Raw genomic sequence first — 19,738 nt, 5'->3', positions numbered from 1 at the left:
CGTGTATTTTTTTGTCACTGTTCAGCTCTTGTTGAAACTGTTTTAGTGAGGTGTTTGTGCTGAAATTTGTGCAGCAGTTACTGTATTGTGTAATGCAGGCTAAATATTAAAAACACTCAACGGTGTAATACATTACAGCCTCCAACATAAACCATAAAGTTGAATCAACACATAATGGTTTCAACAAAGACTGAACATCATTATCCTCATGAATGTAGGATTTATTGCACGGCTGTTGTCAAACATCCATAAACTGGGTGTTCATAACCTTTGGTTAACTGATTTGGTCTTGGTTTTGACTTAAAGTTTTACAAAGTGAGTCTGAATTGAATCTCAGTGAAGAAGATTGCAGTACCAAACAAAAGTGTTTGTCCTGACCAAATTTACAGCAGCCAGGAGGCCACTAGGACTGAAAATAAGGTATTGAATTGTTGATTTGATTGCAACACTGCAGTGAGCTGTATAAAATGAAAGCCAAAACTGTGTGGCGGGGGTTGTGGTTGTCATGGTTTATGTTACACACATAATAAGAAGCCTCATTTTGGTGCAGATTGGTGTAACCTAATACTTGAGGGACTGTAACATGAACCTTATGTTGTCTGGGTGGCCACTCAGTTCCAGGACCGATTCCTTTGTCAGAACAAATGCGGACTTAATCATCCCAGAGGAAGACCATTATTCAGTTGTGAAGGTAACTAGGACCATAATACTGAGATGCCTGTCTGGTCTTGTAATTTTTAATGGCATAAGTACAGTGTCTTGCTTAGTATATTCAGTTACTGGGGTTATTTATGACTCAGTACACGGCATAACATTTATATCTCCAAAAAGAAAATATTCATATTTTTATGCATGACTCTTCAGATCCTAGCACAGGGGGAGGATAAACCAACAGCCTTGCACCCAGTAGGCCGGTGTGTTTTGTTTGATAGTGTTTACAAAAGGCTAAGCAGATGGGACAGTGGGGATGAGCTCTTTTTGGAAGAGCCTCATGCATTATGTTTATCTTAAGAATTCATGTTGGAGTGAAACCAGGCCGGATGCTGGAAGTCAGACCAGTGACAGCCTCCTGATGACAAAAACATGTTTGAATTAATCATTGCTTGGACCACAGTCTCCATAAATGTTCCCCTATCCGTCCATATGATTTTAAAATTAGTACTTGAGCTAATTTTAGCCAGCTGTATTGATATTTAATCCCACAAACATAATCTCTTTGGTATTTACAGGACTTTCACCTGTTCACTTTTATGATCACATGTCCGGTATGTCAAACAGTTCAAGGGTAATAAACACAACAGATCAACATGTTGAAGTCCAATGTACTGAATATCCCATTGGTTGACTCTCGCAGCATATCAATGTAATTTGATTAGTCATGCACAATAACAAGCACATGCAGCAACATCATACGTACATGTGACTGAGTATAGCTCGTACCGCTTGCTTTTGCTCTTATCAGGGAAAAACATTGCATAGCCGTTCACAGGAATGAGTTGTCCCTTATCAGCCATACACCGTCACCTTAAAGAGGCCATCCTATTGGCTGAACACTTTGTGTCCTGTAAGCCGACTGGATGTGCACATCCTGCAAATAATAGCCCAGAAGGAGTATGACAAAGTTTATGACAGTGTTGCACAATAGCATCAGATAGCGGCATAGTGATATTTACCCTTGGGAGGGTTATTCCAGCGTGATTAGGTGGGCCGCATTTGAGATTGGATTCAGGATGGCAGGGAGGCACGGTCATCATAACCTGAGGGAGGGCAACATTGGTCCTATTGGTGTATCCTGAGGTGGGTGAAGTAAGAGCTGGTTCTCTATTAACTGTAATGAAGAGACATAGATCCTGGGGGGACAGCGAGCTCCTGGGAAGCAACACAGACGACAACACAGACAACAGTGAACAGGATGAGTCCTCGTCTTTGAGGTTGTCTTGGTCTCTGGTGAGTCAGTGCTGACAGGTCTCTTAGTCTGTCACAGTGTTGGCCTGATGCTGCAGGACCTATTATGCTGTTAGTCATGCTGCATTGTTTGTTTTGGCAGGTTGCTTGGATTTATTGGCTTATTATCGTTGCCAGCCTAGTGACTTGTTACCTGACCACAATGAATCAGATGGATGATCTGAGTTCATGGGCTTCATTGTTTTTTTAGGGACTGGGAAAGACGGTGGAACGCTGATGTAGTGTTTGTATTTGAGAAGATGGTCTAAAACGGTGATCCTCAAACTTTTTATATCACGTACCACTTCAAAAAATATTAGGCTCTCTAAGTACCACCACATAAAAAAAATGTCCAACATTAAAATACAGTAGTGTAGGCCTTCCCTACTGTAAAGTCTAACACGGTAAAGGCCAGCCCCTTAGGTGCTGTGGAGACTTCACTGCACTGTTAAATTAGGTTGATGGGAAAGGGTAAATTGATTTATTTCATATTTATGTTATAGTTATTTTTAAGCAATTTGATAGCATTATATATACATATATATATATATATATATATATATATATATATATATATATTTCAATTCTTTATTTTTTTTTAATATAATTTCAGAGGCTCCTCCATGTACTACTAAAGGGAGCTTGTGTACCATCAGTGGTATTAGTACCACAGTTTGAAAACCAGTGGTCTAAAATATTCTGGCTGTGTCGTGAAGCCTAATCGGCTCTTAGTTTATTATCCGAAATACCAAGCCCGTCGTGTTAAATTTGTCATCTTGGTTCTGGCAGTGTAGCTACTTTATCTATTTCTACACTTGCTCTCAGGGCAGCAGCTTTGCACTTGGTATACCTGCCAAGTGACTTTCTGTGGTGTCAAAATAAAAGTGAAAGTTTATTCACGTCTCCACATTTATACCATGTGTTATTTGCTTAATGGCAACAAACATGCATAGAAATCCCCCACAACATGCTACACATGGACATTTACCCCTGACTGGCACAGTGACATTGTTTGCAGTTGAGTTATGTTGCCTTGTTATGCTCCGGACTACGTTTAAGTTCACTGGTCCTTCTGAATTGAAGGACTTCATCCATGTATCAGGTTCATCTACTTGGGTGGTGCCTGTCCTCACTCCATTGATTGCTATAAAAAATGTTTTCTTCTAGTCTTGGATGCTTCTGGCAGCACTTTTTGTCTGGTAGCACAGTAAACATATCGTATATGCATTAAACATAAACATTTGATTTTAAGAAAATATTTTGTTTAAATATTCAGAGTCTTAGAATATGGATCTATTTAGTCAATGTTTTGACTAAAAACAAATCCTTTTGTAAAACTGGAAATGGAGGTGCCGAAAGCACACTGAATTTATTTCAGTTGTTTGAGTCATATTTCTACATAAATAATAACATTTGTAGGAAGCGTGTCACAATTTCAATTAAAAACCGAAAATCGATCGAAATGAGCTTTCAATTTTAATCGTCAAAATCAAAACCTGGATTGTCAATTTTAATAAATTATTTAAATCGGACCATATGGCCCTAGTGTGGTACATGCCTAAAAATATGGCACTGTAGTCTTTATTTTTAAAGAAGAATTTGTACATGTAAATTAAAGTTGTCATGGCATAAAGCCAATAATCTGTTGATCTTTACGAACCAAGACTCGATAGTCTAACAATGGCATAGCCGTCAGTGCTGAAAGAGAAAGTTTAAGTCGAATCAAATCATCACCTTAAAAGCTAAGGTCTAAACTGAATGGTGGATTCGGAAAATCGTGACACCCCTTAACAGCAGTAATCATGATAATGTGGTTTAAACAGCATTTCGTTTGGTCATATATTTATTGTTTATTTCAGGAGTCCAGATTGTTGAAATTTCAGTTTCATTCAGAATAAAGTCTTCAGGTCATTTTCAGGAACTACATGGCTACTGGCAAAATATATAAACAATGTTTGATTTTTCTCATGTTTTATCAACTAGTTTCATGTTATATTCATCATGTTATCATGTTATCATGATATCGTTATCATTGTTGTGAATGTCAACAAATGTCCTTAAGTCATGCATAACATATCTATATTTCCATCGTCCTTGTCTACAAATGTGGGGGGAAGATCATTGAGAGAACTGAAAGCTTCCTGTTGTGCAAGAGCCTCATATGGAATCATCTCAACCCCTCTACAACCCTTTGAAATGTTAACTTATAGTGATGGCTGTTTGCTTTCATGAAGGTTGAAGTGAGGGGATTCTTCTGAGTAGTCTGCATCTGTTAATATTTGTATTGCTGTCTATTCATTAGCTAACCCAGTAAAATATATCATGCCAGTTTCATAAATTCCATGATGCCACCCATGCACAAATGCCCCTATTCTCTACCCTATAACACCCCCAGCTGCTCTCATTGCTAGACTCTGAACAAAAGGTCAGTGTGAGACCATTTCAAGTTGCATAAACCCAGTGAAGTCAGCAGGGCAACATGTTTACAAGCCCCACTAAACTAGACCCTGACCCGAACAAACCAAAATCATGTTTGCTAAGTTAACAGTTATATTCACTCTCTGTCACAGTGCACACATGACTGTAAATAAACTAGTTCAATAATGAGGCTACAGGGAGGCAGGAAGTTTATGTGATTAGCCGAGGCCTGTGTGTAATTTTCTCTCATTTTGTAGCTCCAACAGAATGCTTGTAAAATAATTTACAGACTTATAAGCTGCATCTCCCAAGCCACAAAAAATGCTTTGAGAAAATATGCAGGGTTAATCAGAGTCCGTATAATTATAGCCACAGGAGTATGGCTTTTAGTATTGTGTTTGATATACTTAGCAGAAGGTTATGAATGTTAACAGGAAGTCAGCTGCTTCCATTGCACTCTGTGCAAGGTTGTCTCTTCGCATTGTTTTCAGCCCAGCCGTCAGCCCCCCTCTCTGATGTTGCTCATGTGGGACAGCAGCCAGTGACAGGGTAACAGTGGCACTCTGGCAGTCTGCATTACAGGTCAGGAGATAACAGACACCACAGGGTAGGCAGGCAGGCACATAGGGAGCTGAGAGATGGAATCAAAAAACAAATGACACCGCGGGACTGTCCAGAAGAAAATACTTAATTTTAAAGAAGATACTAGGTTATACAGAGAGAGTGCTAAATCAAGTGAAAAACTATTAGATTTCACAACTTGTACATGCCAAAACAGTCTCCTCTTCTGGACTTGTGCTGAATAATACTTCCTCATCCTGTCTTTCCTGCTAATATTTTTTTCTTCTCTCCAGGCGGACACCATGAACTACGTGGGCCAGCTGGCAGGTCAAGTGCTGGTAACCGTCAAAGAACTGTATAAGGGCATTAATCAGGCCACGTTGTCAGGCTGCATTGATGTTGTGGTTGTCCGTCAGAGAGATGGCACCTACCAGTGCTCACCATTCCATGTGCGCTTTGGCAAGCTGGGTGTACTGCGCTCCAAAGAAAAAGTGGTAAGTTTAAGAATTTTTGTGTTCTGCCCTTCCCGAGAACTCGGTGCTTCAATAATTGTGGCTACTGCATAACTAATGCTGCTTTCCAGTCAAAGTTGGAGGCCTCTGACCTCCAAGCGTCCCAGGCGCACAATGCCAAACATGAACAAAAAACGTGATGTGACAAACTGATGTTTCTTTGGCAAGTGTACACACAATTGAACTCTCAGCAGTGCAACCTCCTTGTACAATATTAATGAAAGGAAAAACTATACAAGATGTGATTATACATTTTACTATACAGACTTTAATACTTGGAACGTAAATATGTCCTACATATAATAATAATTCATTACAGGCAAATGTGCTTTATGTTTCCGCTTGAGATACATGACTTTTTCACAGATTATCTGTGTCATTGTGTGGTCAGGATATAGGGACAGTTTCAGAAGATGTGAAAAAAAATCATCACAAAACAAAACATATTTTTGACAGAAAATTACCAACTTCTTTATTTTCCTATAAACTATATATATTTACTATAATTTCTTTCAAGTTCCTAAGCTGTAGAAAAGTGTTTCAATGAGAAAGATCTGTGTGCCTCGCTGAATATAAGTTTCCCCTACACAAGTGAGGTTACCCATTGTCATGTCTATGGGCTTCGGCCAGAATGAATAGCTTCATTGGAGCATCTGTGAACCATTGTTTGGTTCTGTTAGCTGAACATAGATGGGATGTTCGGAGCCTTTTTGGCTTTTGTAGCTGTTAGTATATATTCTTGGCTGGAGATGAGAGCCAATTAATCATGGTTCAGGAGCAATGATGCTATTTTTAGCACTCAATTCTCATTTGAGAAATTACATTTTTGGCCTAGTTGATGGCTAGGGAGAGCAAATTAAGCCTATAATGTTAGTGTTAATCTTGAAGTAAGCAGAGCTGTCCTCGATTAAGACATTCTTAGTCAACTATGTCGTAATCAATTAGCTGGTTTAATCGACAGATCTGTAAAACTTGAGTGTCTTGGAAATTTAATTATTCAGCATGAACAATGACTAATCAACTAAAGAAATCTTAGTCGACTAAAATTAAAATTTGCATACAAATAAGATTTTTTACAAAAGATCTATGATTTATCTTTCTTGTGTGTAGTTACTCGAGTGTATCGTCTTCAGGGGTGCAAATTTTTTCATCTTCATCTTGAATTTGGTCATTCATGCGAATTGTGTAATTATGGGGGGGGGGGGGGGGGTCAACTGTCATCTTTTGCCATAGCATGTAGCTATGTTGCAAATGGAAATAGACCCCTGCATCTTATATAAGGATTCAGAATAAGCCTTGGTATTCAGCTAGTAATTAGTAATGGCTAAAATGAAATAGCGATAATAATCTAATGTTTTCCCACCACCTGATTATCAAAGGGGAGATTGTCCGTGACTTCTATTCTTAGAACCGTAATGGTGCGCTCTGACATGAAGAAAGCTTATTTACTTGCTTGAAGATCAGGGTGGGTGATGATTTGTGGGGGATTGACACTGTCTCACCACCTACCCAGAATGCTGATGGGCTTGGTGGGAGGACTGAATGGTTCCTATAGCAACAGCTCTACAACTTGAATGTGTGGGAGGGGGAGGAAACATGAAGAATAAGGCCTCAACAACAAGGACTGTTGTGTAACAAACAGTTATGCATGTGCCCCTGAGATCACTTATCAGATCCTTGAGGGCTGCTGCTAAATAAATGTATGTGTATATATATACTGTATATAAATATATATATCTGTGTGTGTACACACACACACACACACACAAGTTACTGGACCAAATGAATTACCGGTATGTGATATTTGTTTCAGAGTGGGAATTAAGCTGTAGTTGCCAGCCAAATACTAATTATTTTTTTGGCTGTAGATCATGTGTAGGTACCATACACTAGTCACTTTGGTTGGCTACCAGGCATGTTTTTGAAGTTCTTTTTAATCTTAAAAACATTTGGGATAATAAGTGCTCAACTATGAATGTGAAGTATCACATTTTATTTTCTTCTCGTCAGAAGTAAATACAATCTTCAAAAGTCACACTGGCTGATGGATTATTAATTGGGGCATTGAAATTCCTAGTCATCACACACCACACATAAATTGCCCTTAGCAACCTTGAGGGTGTGAGATTAAACCTTGAAGCTGCTGAGAAACCAACTGGCAGTAAAGGATATCAGCCAAAGGAAAGCTACAATGTGACGGACCACAAGAGAAAAAAAAGCAGATGATGTTGACAGCTGTCGGTTGAGAACTAATATTGATGATTTGGTTTCAGGTTGTCGGACTTGGCTGAGCACTTGTGAGACAAACTCTGCCTCCACTTAAACTGCGTTTTGCTTTTGTGGTGTCATGTTTCTGAATGGCCCCAGGTTCACTAGGGGTTTGCCCGGCAGACATGAATGGCCCTGTTCTATTGGCAGACTCCACAGAATGCAAGCCCGGAGGACAGTTATTAGGTTTAGTGAAACCCCAGGAGAAAGATTGGGCTGTGAGAAGCTCCAGGCCTTCTATGTGGCCCGAAGTGTAATGTTGGAAGTTTAATAAAACAAGACCCGCATAGTTTTTTAAATCAATTATAAAGGCATAATCAGATTTATGTCGATAAGAGCTGCAAAGATCGAACGATTTATTAATTAGTTGTCAACTATCGAATGTATCGCTAACTATTGTGATAACCGATTAATCATTTTGGGTAATCTTTTTAAAGAAAAAATGACAGAATTCTCTGATTTCAGCTTCTCAAATTAGAATATGTTCTGTTTTCTTTTAACTTCTTTGGGTAGTCTCCTTGGTCTTTGGGAATACACTAAAGAATGATCCATCGATCAATCGAGAAAATTATCAACAGGTTACTGTATGATGAAAATAATCTTTAATTGCAGTTCTTACAGGTTAGACCTGGGCATTCGCGGCTGTTGCCCCGACTCTCTTGGGAATAGCCCCGTACCTCTGTGCCGTCTAATGAAAAAAAAAAAAAAAAAAGCAAGCAGGTTTCAAAGACAAATCGATGAATTAGGAAAATAATTAGATATTATTAGGAAAAGCAACTCGTTCCCTTACTGTTTACTGTAACAACAAGCAACGTAAAAAAGGCGACACATTTACTCAAACAAAACTATAAAGACTTTTCAGGTAGGTAACGCTATTTTAAACATTGTTGAAAGCTCTGCTTTCTGTTCCTGTTATTAACATCTGCTGTGACTAAAGCAACCGCAGACGCACTCACCAGTTAACGGGTCACTCCTTAAACCAAAACACCAGACGGGGTAGAAAACGTCCGTCAGAGCAGTGCTGTCTTCTAGTTTGCACAGTTTTAGGAGACCTGCAGTGGATTCAACCCGGTCTACTTGACATCGGGTTGGTGCGTGACAGTGTTTCTGAGGCTGTTAGTTGTTCTAATGTCTCATTCTGGCTGCTGCCGTCTGTGCTGACCTTTCCTATCCTTAACATATTGTTAAACAGTTTACTCAGTAGATCTGCCCCGACGGGAGTCGCACATGACCATTGGTCTTTCCTTTCCTTCTCAAAGTAGGTCACAATTGCATGTTCATCAGCCCCATTTCCAAAATAACCCTAACCCCAAACCCTTATCTGAAAAAGACTCAAACTTCTGGGCTACAGCCCCGGATGTTTTCACTAGCTAGCGGTGCGCCTGGGTTCTCATATCGATAGATGCATACATGCTGATTAGACATTAGGCAAACATCATTATTGGTGCTTTCCTTATGATATAGATTTTCTAATGAAACATACCGTTAAATAGTTTTTTATCTTCTGCCAAATTCTTCCAGATTGACATTGAAGTGAATGGGGAGCCAGTAGAGCTGCAGATGAAGCTTGGTGACAATGGAGAAGCCTTTTTTGTCCAGGAAGCTGAACAACTGAATGTGAGTTATTTAAATTAAGTTGTGCAGTTGTAGTCTCTAACAACAACCATGTTCTACTGGACTTCAGTCATAAGCTAGGAACAGGCGAGGGATGGTTAATATTGCGTTGGTTTGCACTAATTTTAAGCCTCAGCTTCCTGCCTTCTCATTATTCTCATTGATGATTCATCAGATTGTCCCTGCCCACCTGACCACCTCCCCAATCCCCACCGAGAGTCACCTGTTTTGGATCTCAGAGGTTGAGCACAGGGCGCCTAAAGATCTGGAGGATGACACCGCTGACCAAGAGGACCCACCGGAGCCTCCTGCTCCGAGCACTGTGTCCACAAAAAAGAAGAAAAGACGGAGAAAGAAGCACAAAGGAGACCCCCGAAGAGAGGAGCTGACCCCGCCCATGTCAGTGACTACTGGAAATGCTATTGCTGCTAACGCACCTGCTGCTATGACTGCTGCTATGTCCAGCACAGTGCAAAATGAAGAGATCTTTGAGATGGACCTGAGCTCTGACGAGGAAGCTGCAGCTCACGTCTCAAGGTAGGCTCAGGGTCATTACTTGCTGTTGTAACAGGAATCTGTTTAAATAGAGATGAGTTAATTTGTGTGTGTGTGTGCGTGTGTGTGTGTGTGTGTCCGCGTGTGTGTGTATTTAGGTCACCTTCAGTGACCACAATGCGAGACATTGACCCCAAATTACCCGCAGCCAGGCACAGCCTTGACGGATATCCGCTGTCTGATGGGGACTGGCCATCAAATGACAGGTATGTATTGAAATGAACACAGCCATCAGCAAGGCTGTGACAGCGCCACGTAAATACAGTATCTTACTGATTGTTTGCATATGTTTATCTATACCTTTAGTCATGGCTTGTCTCAGGCCTTTTCCCCAAAGAGTGACTCTGAACTGATGGTCAGGCCCTCAGAGAGTTTACTCAGAGCTGAGTCCCACATGCAGTGGACCTGGGGGGAGTTTCCAGAAACAACCAGGGTAAGCACCTGTCCACTTGTATTCCGAGGTACATAGTTCACAGTAAACTTTCTTCTTAGTAACTTTTTCCCCCCCGATATCTAAAATCCAGGTTACTAAAAAAGAGAAACCAGAACAACTAAAAACAGTGACCATCACTCCATCAGAGAGCACCCACTTCCGTGTCATCCTCAGCTCTGAGGCCATGGAGAATGACTCTGAGATTCAAAGGGGAGGTGGTGCCTCCTGCTCAGTGTGCACCATTGTCAAGCCTGAGCCACGCACCCCTATCACCACTGTTACACCTGTGATTCCACTGGCGTCTGACGGCACCATGACCTCTGTGAGTCCTGTAGCCCCCACCGAACCCCTGGATGTCCTGCCATCCAATGTAGCAACCTCCACCCCTTTCAACAGCCAACAGAGTGATTCGCCCTCTAAGAAGAAAGGTACGTTTGATGATTGTCAATTGCCCCCTTTTATGCAATCTCCTAGTAAATTGTAATTACACATTAACTGATAAATACTTCTGTTGTTGAATGAAGGTGTCCCAAAGAGGAGTCAGCATCAGGGTCCTGAGGATATCTACCTAGATGACCTGAATGTACTTGAACCTGATGTTGCCGCAAGATATTTTCCTAAGAGGTTAGATTATGAAAGAGGCACTTAATTAATGTCACTGCCTGACCTCTTTCAATTAAAAACAGAAATCTAAATCTATTTTAAAACTAATGAAGCAAAAAAATACTCATCCTCTAGAGCCAAATCATGACGTATTGTACTCTTTTGCTACTCCAGTGAGTCTGAGGCAGCAACCAAGCATTGGATGGACTCGGAGATGCACTCTGGTTCACAGTCTCCACAGTCGGTGGGCAGTGCAGCCGCCGACAGCGGGACGGAGTGTCTTTCTGACTCGGCTAGTGACCTCCCCGACGTCACTCTTTCTCTGTGTGGAGGCCTCACAGAAAATGCTGAAATATCCAAAGGTACACCAGAATGCCACTCATAAAAAATGTAGACAAAGGTGCACTTAGTACTTTTACGCAGAATAGAAACCTCAGCGAATAGAGATGTGCTAAATTCATTGTGTAACTACAAAGTTCCCATACTGTATTAACCACATTAGAAAGTCTACAGCTACTGTTGGTGGAAGCGCTTGTGCCCACATTTCCCTTTCAGGCCACACGTGTCTGTTTTACTGGGGTTGAAGCCCAACAGTACTTGTCTCTCTGGTGTCTTATTCACTCCTCTGCTAACCTTTTCATCTACTGTCTTTTTAATTAATGTTTCACTCCGTTCTGTGTTTGCAGAAAGGTTCATGGAGCATATCATTACCTATCATGAATTTGCTGAAAATCCAGCAATCATAGATAACCCCAACCTGGTAGTCAAGATAGGAAATAGGTAAGAAAGCTTTTTCATACGTGAAATTTCATCGAGATATTTTTAATTGTGTGGTCAATATAGTATTTTAATCAATGTCTGTGTTGTCAGGTATTATAATTGGACACTAGCTGCACCCTTGATTCTCAGTCTACAAGTATTTCAGAAGAATTTACCAAAGGTAACTGTGATTGTTTTAAATATTGTTATGGATCATTTTAGGTCGACAACAAGCTCATCTTTTACTGTCTTCTTGTTTGTCGTAGGCTACAGAGGAGGCCTGGGTGAAGGAGAAAATGCCAAAGAAGTCAGGCCGCTGGTGGTTCTGGCGAAAAAGGGCAGATAGTACAATCAAGCAGGTGTGATGATAAATACTAAAAACACCCTACAAATCTTTTAATGTCTCACATCCGTATGTACAGTTTTGCCTTATATCTACTTTATATGTTGGGACATTTGCCTTTTATTCTTCTAGTCAGAGACTAAGCTTGAAACCAAGGAGGAGTCTCAGCTGGAGGAGGAAGGATCCTCCATGTCTCAGGAGAAACTGCCCTTGCCGTAAGTGGTACCAAAGGTTTATTAATACTCTAAAGTAAGTTCAGCAACATGTTGATCATGAACAGAATGTTGAGTGAGATTTAATTGAAGGTATTCAATCAGCTTTAAGTCTTAAAAGTTTAGTTTACAGTAGTCAGGTTTTTTCAATTTCACAGGCGATTTGTTTTCAAGCAAACAAAGTTAGTTTTTGTTTCCCTGTAGTCCTAAAGCAGGAGACTCATCCAGTGACGAAGAGGCCAAGGAGGTGAGCGCTGCATCCTGTCAGGAGAGACTGCAGTCAGTAGATGGTCCGCACCACCCCAGCCCACACACTTACAGGAAGTCACTGCGCCTCTCCTCTGATCAGATAGTGAGTACATTCTTACACATGCGCTTTTGTTAGCCGAAAGCCAGCTTCTTTAAAAGCATGGCATTCTGCTACCTAATTACTTTTATAATATCATTAAGCTGTACTTTTATTTGACAGTTTAATTTTCAAAAATAAATGTGGCTGGTTTTCAGAGATGATTGAATCGAATTACAAATTGGAGTGTGGAGCACTTATGAGTTTTGTACTTGTAAGGGTTTATTTTGTAGTTTAGAGCTCCCTCTGTTGGCTAGCTATGAACTGCACAGTGTTTTATCCTCTTCAGCCTGCAGGGGGCTCTAAAGACCTGCATATGTTGATTGTATTGTGGCAACACAAATCATATAGGAGAGTAATGTTGGAACGCATGTTAGTGAATGAAATTGCCTGTGCCTCCAGATGCCTTCACTGTCTTCCTTGTGTTACCAGGCCATTCTGAAACTGAAGGAGGGACCTAATGATGTGACGTTTAGCATCACCACCCAATACCAGGGCACATGCCGCTGCGAGGGCACCATCTACCTGTGGAACTGGGACGACAAAGTCATTATCTCTGACATTGATGGCACCATCACCAAGTACGTGCCTCCAGGTCACTTGCATCAACCGTTTCATAACCCCTCTAAGCCGAGTCATGGTGCTGAGCTTCTATGAGGCGTTATCTGCATAGCATGTGAATGTATACATTAACACTAAACAAGAATATGTGTGAATATATGAATAACCTAGCTTTTAGTGGAATTTTGTGAAACAGTTCTAACTTCTTTAACTACAACGACTGTGGCCAGTACTGACCAGCTCAGTTTATTACTATATTATTGTTACAACATTTATCCAGGGTTCATCAGTTCGCCAGCAGTGCATGTGATCCGCATGCAGCATGCTCTTAATATATTCTTATTAAATACCAAATATGAATCAGGCAAGTTCATGAGGAGTAATCAACCTATTACTCATACTCTTTTGCCTTTTTGCACTTTTTGTAATATAAAGTGTTGAGTGTATACTATCAGTCATGCACATCTTGGATTATGATGGAAGCATCCATATTGAAAGAAAGGATCTAATTCATGCATATAGCAACACAGCATGCGTAGAAGTGTGAAGTTATTTTTAGTCTATCGCATCTATAAATTGCCCACATATTTGATGACGATTGTGATCACCAGAGATAGAGGCCAGCAGGTGAATAAACCATAACTGAGTTGCAGATAACTGAACAGGTTGGTTGATTATGGACAAATTCAAATCCTTCTCAAATGGCAGATGTTAAGTCCATAATCCAGTTTAATTTCTAGTAAGGTTTTTTAATTAGCTTTCTCTTTTGACGCAAGTCTGCCTTACGCCCACTCTCTGAAGTTCATAGGTGGTCAACATGAAACAGGTCCAGACTGACTAAGCTTATTATCTCTGTGACCCTTTAGGCTAACCTGTGACATGTGGTTTTCTTTGACTAACAGGGCGAAGAGCACAGGGATATATAATGAGCCCATTTACATTTCAGTCCGTAAGCACACACAGCTATAAGCTGCGACTGAGATGGTGCATGCCCTATGGGCCTGTCATCCTCATTAGTTGAGAACTGTCTATAAAGTTTATGGTGAAATGGTTGAGTAGTTCTGGTGCTTTATGTGACCTTTGAATGGTCTGTACTACTATCTGTTCTCTTTTTCCTCAGTGATGTTTCTGACAGATGGGGATATCTCTGTCTTCATGTCACTAAAACCATTTTCACATCATTGTTCAGAGTATATATATAACATGGGCTCAATTGGACTGAATACACAGACTTTGAATTGGGAGAAGGTAATGTCCGTTTGATGTACGATCCAATTGATTCCCACATTTGCCGTCTCACATACAGCTCCGATGGGTGATGTTTAGATAACAAGTTTTCAGTGGATGTGTGATAGAGGCTTATTATTCTCTATGTGTTTGTTTGAATGTTTTAGGTCAGATGTGTTTGGACAGATCCTGCCACAGTTGGGGAAGGACTGGACCCACCAGGGCATTGCTAAGCTCTACCACTCAGTAGCTGAGTAAGTGCACAACAACTTGATTAGTCACAGAGGAAGGATGAATGGTTGGTCAGTGGTTAGCACTGTCTGAGTTTGATTCCCAGTAGTCTCTCTGTGGAGTTGATATGTTCTCTATGTTTGTGTGGGGTGCTATGAGGTTGATGACTCAGGAAGCTTAACTATAATCAAGACAGTATTGTAGACAGTGTTGTAGAAACTAAAAACACCATGAAATGCCACGGCATTGTTCAACAACTTTTCTCATTGTAGTTCCTTCTGTGAATTATGAAAACTTAAATCTTCACCTGTCTTTGCTACTTCAGTCATGCAGACAACAGAACACTTGCAACACATGAAAGTTAATAGTCTGTAGTGACATTAGTAGTAATGTAGTAGCATTTCCTCTGAGTGACCCTTGTGATTGATTGGCTCAAGCCTCCGTGACCGTCAAACGTAAATGGGTATAGCTAATGGATAGGTGGATGGTATGACATCTGCCCAATATGAAAGCATCTGATCTTATTAAAATGCTATTCTTAGTAATTGCTAATGATGGTCATGATATTAAACTGCATTGGAACAACCGTTAATGAGCACATTCTCATCATTGGCAGGAACGGCTACAAGTTCTTGTACTGCTCAGCGAGGGCTATTGGCATGGCGGACATGACAAGAGGTTACTTGCAGTGGGTCAATGATGGAGGCACCATTCTGCCCCGGGGACCTCTCATGCTGTCTCCCAGCAGCCTCTTCTCCGCCTTCCACAGGTACAAGAACACAAATGTCTTTCAGTTTCAACACCATAAAGCCAAAAATGTCTTATTCCCAGCCTCATCACATACATTAAATCCTCCCCTTATCACAGATCTTAATTCCGATTTCAAACCATCTCGTATTTGTCTCCCTTCAAAGTATAATCCTTTTTGTCTACAAACTTAATTTCACATTAAATACCCCCAAGTTTCTCAGACTCCAAATCCTCATTCATTATAATAAGCCTTTCTTATGCTGAGGTTAATGCTACAGGAAACTTAGACCCGGATTAATTTCTAACTCAATAGGTATTACTGTGTTGGAAGCCTTCCCATCAGCTCATAGAAATTTACTCAGGTTCTGCATTTTCTGAATGTCTCTTAACTTTCTTTTCACATCTTTTAATTCCTGGTTTCGATAATCAGTACTGAAGTTGAGAATTGTTTTCACACCCGGGGCAATTCCTTTGATGGGTGATTGACATGTTTATCAATAAGTTAGTTTGACTTAAGAGAACAGAAACATGCTTATTTCCATGTAACATTGAACTGTGGAGGGAATAGTATGAGAGACGATAAAGAATTCAAGCAATTTATTTCAAATGGAATTAAAAGGATTTTTGTAAACAATTTAGGTGATAATTGATGCAAACATTATTGACAGAGCCAGATTTTGGCTGGTGCCCCTTGCAGCCAATTCCACCACCAATCAGTGTTTACACACTCACACAGTCTGCATGTTGTTAAGTTAAAAACTGTATGAAGAAACAAGTGGCAGATAAGTAAAAATACAATATAAATAAGGTATTGTACAAAAAAAACATATTAAAGAAACCAACAGCAACATATAAGAAGGGGAAATGTGCACTTGATGCTGCTAGCTGGAAGGTGCAGCAGGTGGGCCATGATTTGCAGGGGTGGGATTACAATATTTCACAAGCGCATCAAGAGAGAGTAGAGGAGATGTGACCATTCGATTGTATTTATTAAAAAAAATAAAAATCTGCTGATGCTGAACCCTGGCCAATAATGGCACCAAAGCTACTGTACATTGTAGCCTATAACATTCTAAACACAATCAGCAGTGATTAGACCAACTGTAGCATTCATGCACAAGACATATTCACTTCTCTTGCATGATGCATGATGTTTGCTATAATGGAAATGAAAAAGCTTACCAATACAAATAACAACAGGAGGCGCATGAAAAGGAAAAGCACTTTAATTGACTATTACAAGCGGGGCTAACATTGGTTAACTTTAATAAAATGTAAATAAAAATGTATGCCTGGTTTCTTGAGGCAGTAACTTACATTAACTCTAGCTATTCATTTGTGAACGTTGTTATTATTCAAAGTGAGCTAGATTTCTACGATGCAAAACTATTCATTTTCACATTTTTCTGGAGGGCTTTGGTCTTTTTACATGATTTTTTTTTTTTCTTCGCCCTTTACCCAATCTCTCCTATGGATGGATGGCATCTAGTATTCGCCTATACTGCCTATGCCACAGGCCAGCTCTAGTTATTGACTTTGCTAAAACATGAAGTATGGGATACAGTGACTGTTTGCAATAGCATATGTCAAGTTCATTTAAACAACTATGACGCTACAGATGTTGTTACAGCTGTAGCAAGGCTTGGACATAAATGCTCGTGCCTTGTTGGCATCACTGACTTAATGTGCCCATCTCCCACCATCTGGCTTGAATACTGTATGCACATAACACACACAAACAGTAAAATCCAGGGTTTGCTATGCCATATAGGCCCATTCTCAATTCCATGCACACAACATGGCCAAAGCCAGTGTTTTTTCTCAATTGTGCCCATGCTTTGTCAAAGGTCAACACAGGTAAACAAAGTGCTCTGCTGTATTTTCATCTCAATTGTACATCATTTCAATGGATTCTTCTGTGACCTTTACCTTGTACATACATGGTCAATGTGTAACCATAGAAACAGCGTGTGGATTTTTGTGTCTTGTTTTTTAAGTTGCATATATTTGCATTATTTAATGACTCAATTGAGATCTCCCTACCATCCTGGCACTTAAACATCCACTAAAATAATGATTTTTAAAGAGATAGTTGTGCTTTTACAATGCTTTGCACATTTTTAAACAATTCTACCTACTGTATGTGGGGGGGATAAAAGAAGATTGAGAGAAATCAACATATATTTGAGGCTATTTGGTAAAGTTAACTCTAGTTCAGACTGGACCCATGGTAAGCACATGTTCGTGTGTCCCTCTAATCAAACTGTGTTTTTGCTTCAGGGAGGTCATTGAGAAGAAACCAGAGATCTTCAAGATTGAATGCCTTACAGACATCAAGAATCTGTTCCAGCATAACAAGCAGCCATTTCACGCCGCCTTTGGGAATAGAGCTAATGTGAGTTAATGAATGTTTGAAGATGTCAGACTCCTAGACATTAAAGTGCTCGCTTTGACACATCAAAGAGCAATATTTTCCAAAAGTCGATGCAGACACGATGTATTGCAAAATCAACATGACACGTTGGCTATCAATTAGCAGACACAAACATATGAAATCAGTACTGGGCTGAACCTGAGCTGAGGTCACTGGCAGAGTACGGTCCCATGTGACATCGTCTGTGGAAAGGAGCTCAAGCCGGGCACAGCATCCCATCTTCAGCTGCATAAACACCAACACCCAGATGAAGCACTGGGTCGGCCATCAAACCTCTGTCTGTATCTGATGAACGCCAAAGAAAAGAACGAGAAAAAAATAACACACAAACACACAGTCTGGCACTAGCCCATCAAAACATTCAGTCTGGAAATATTAGCATTACGTGCATTAGGTGGAACACAAACAGGAACTCCTGTGGTTAATGTTATTAACGTGTTTGTCAGTTGTTGGTTACGTATGAGAGCTACTTTCTGAAAATAGCATGATCTCAGATGGCTTTTAAAGGCCTGTTGCTTATTGTTCATCACATAAATTTGTTTCTTTCATATTTTTATCTAAGAGAGGAAAATAGCATTTAGTGTGGGGTTTTTTTTGTTTTTATAAATATCTGGAAACAAACTTTAACACGGGGATGTTAAGAGTTGGATGTTCTGAATTTCTGTGGCTACTGTTTTATTTTAATTTGGGATCACAGATTGAGTCTTTATCCATATGGTCTTGATACAGGATGTGTTTGCCTATAAGGAGGTGGGAGTTCCAGTGTGTAGGATCTTCACAGTCAACCCCAAGGGAGAGCTGATCCAGGAGCAGACCAAGGGCAACAAGTCCTCGTAAGTGCATTTTCTGACTGGTTCTGTCTAGATAGATCCCAGATAGTAAAGATTTAGACTGATGTACTTTATAATATCTTACAAAATATCCTCTAAACAAGATACATTACATTGACGTACATCACTTCCATCAAACTTCACAGAGAACAGTGCAAAGCTGCTAAAAACAACACGTTAGAATGTCGTTCACAACCAAGCCGGTTTGTAACCGGTAGGCTTCTGACAACATTACGTTCACTTTCCCTGTTCAACTAACTTTTAGTGTAGATAACAGACACTCGACTGCGGTGACTGCAACTGTTTGCCAACACATATGCCATAACAACTTTATAATGTAATATGTCTGTCAGCTTGCTTTGCTGCCCTCAAGTGGCCAGAAAATGCAGCTTTAAGTTTTACTTCCTGTATTTATGAATTTTTTTTAATCTACAAGTAAAGAATTCTGTGATTACTGCATTTTATTTTGGTTTTGTGAGATTGCTAAGAAAATAATTGAATGTAAATGATTTATTTTCTCCGTCTCTGTCTATCCCCACTTTTCTGTCTCTCTTTCCGTCTCACTGACCTCCTCTTTTTCTCTCCACAGTTACGGCAGGCTCAGCGAGCTGGTGGAGCATGTGTTCCCTCTGTTAAGTAAAGAGCAGAACGAGGCCTTTGTTTTGCCGGAGTACAGCTCTTTCTGTTACTGGAGACAGCCCATACTAAACATTGACCCTGAGGAATTGCTCTAATCCAGCATATATGGATACTCAGGTGCTCATATACATGCAATTAGAATGTGCACTTGAATGCATCTACAGGAAAAACATTGACTGAAACCCAAACTTTCCTATATAGTTCTCAGCACGCACACAGTATAGGGTTATGACCACAAACACAAAAAAAAAATGTTGAACAGTATTAAAGACGAGTGGAAGTTATCTCCAGAGGAGTGAATCCGTATGAATAATCCCTGAGAGACTAATTGCTTACTAAATTATCATCTTTCCTCATGCCTGTGAAGGTATTCTAACCAAATAAGCAGTCTGTAGTCCCCAGCAAAGTACAAGGTGAAAGATCTGAGATTATTCCTTTCTCTCTGTAACTTCTAGAAAACAGGATGGTCTGCGTTTGCCATCAGGGATGTGACTGAAG

The 19,738-nt window shown here is 40.2% G+C and overlaps 1 protein-coding gene across 1 annotated transcript; it reads left to right on the top strand.

The window, feature by feature from the left end:
• Nucleotides 1-5,216: 5,216 nt before the first annotated feature.
• Nucleotides 5,217-19,335, top strand: lpin2 (lipin 2; the record flags this gene model as incomplete). The annotated part of the gene is made up of 19 exons (XM_083928944.1): nt 5,217-5,417; nt 9,225-9,320; nt 9,493-9,854; nt 9,971-10,078; nt 10,179-10,305; nt 10,397-10,733; nt 10,830-10,929; nt 11,083-11,270; nt 11,595-11,688; nt 11,779-11,848; nt 11,934-12,026; nt 12,143-12,225; nt 12,427-12,574; nt 13,001-13,149; nt 14,524-14,610; nt 15,204-15,356; nt 17,618-17,732; nt 18,501-18,604; nt 19,191-19,335. The coding sequence occupies exons 1-19, from the start codon at nt 5,226-5,228 to the stop codon at nt 19,333-19,335; spliced, it is 2,751 nt and encodes a 916-aa protein (XP_083785070.1). The 5' UTR covers nt 5,217-5,225.
• Between the last annotated feature and the right edge of the window lie 403 nt (nt 19,336-19,738).

This window comes from Echiichthys vipera, assembly GCF_963691815.1.
Source record: "Echiichthys vipera genome assembly, chromosome: 15".
NCBI lineage: Eukaryota > Metazoa > Chordata > Actinopteri > Perciformes > Trachinidae > Echiichthys > Echiichthys vipera.
This window is presented reverse-complemented; position numbering and strand designations above follow the sequence as displayed.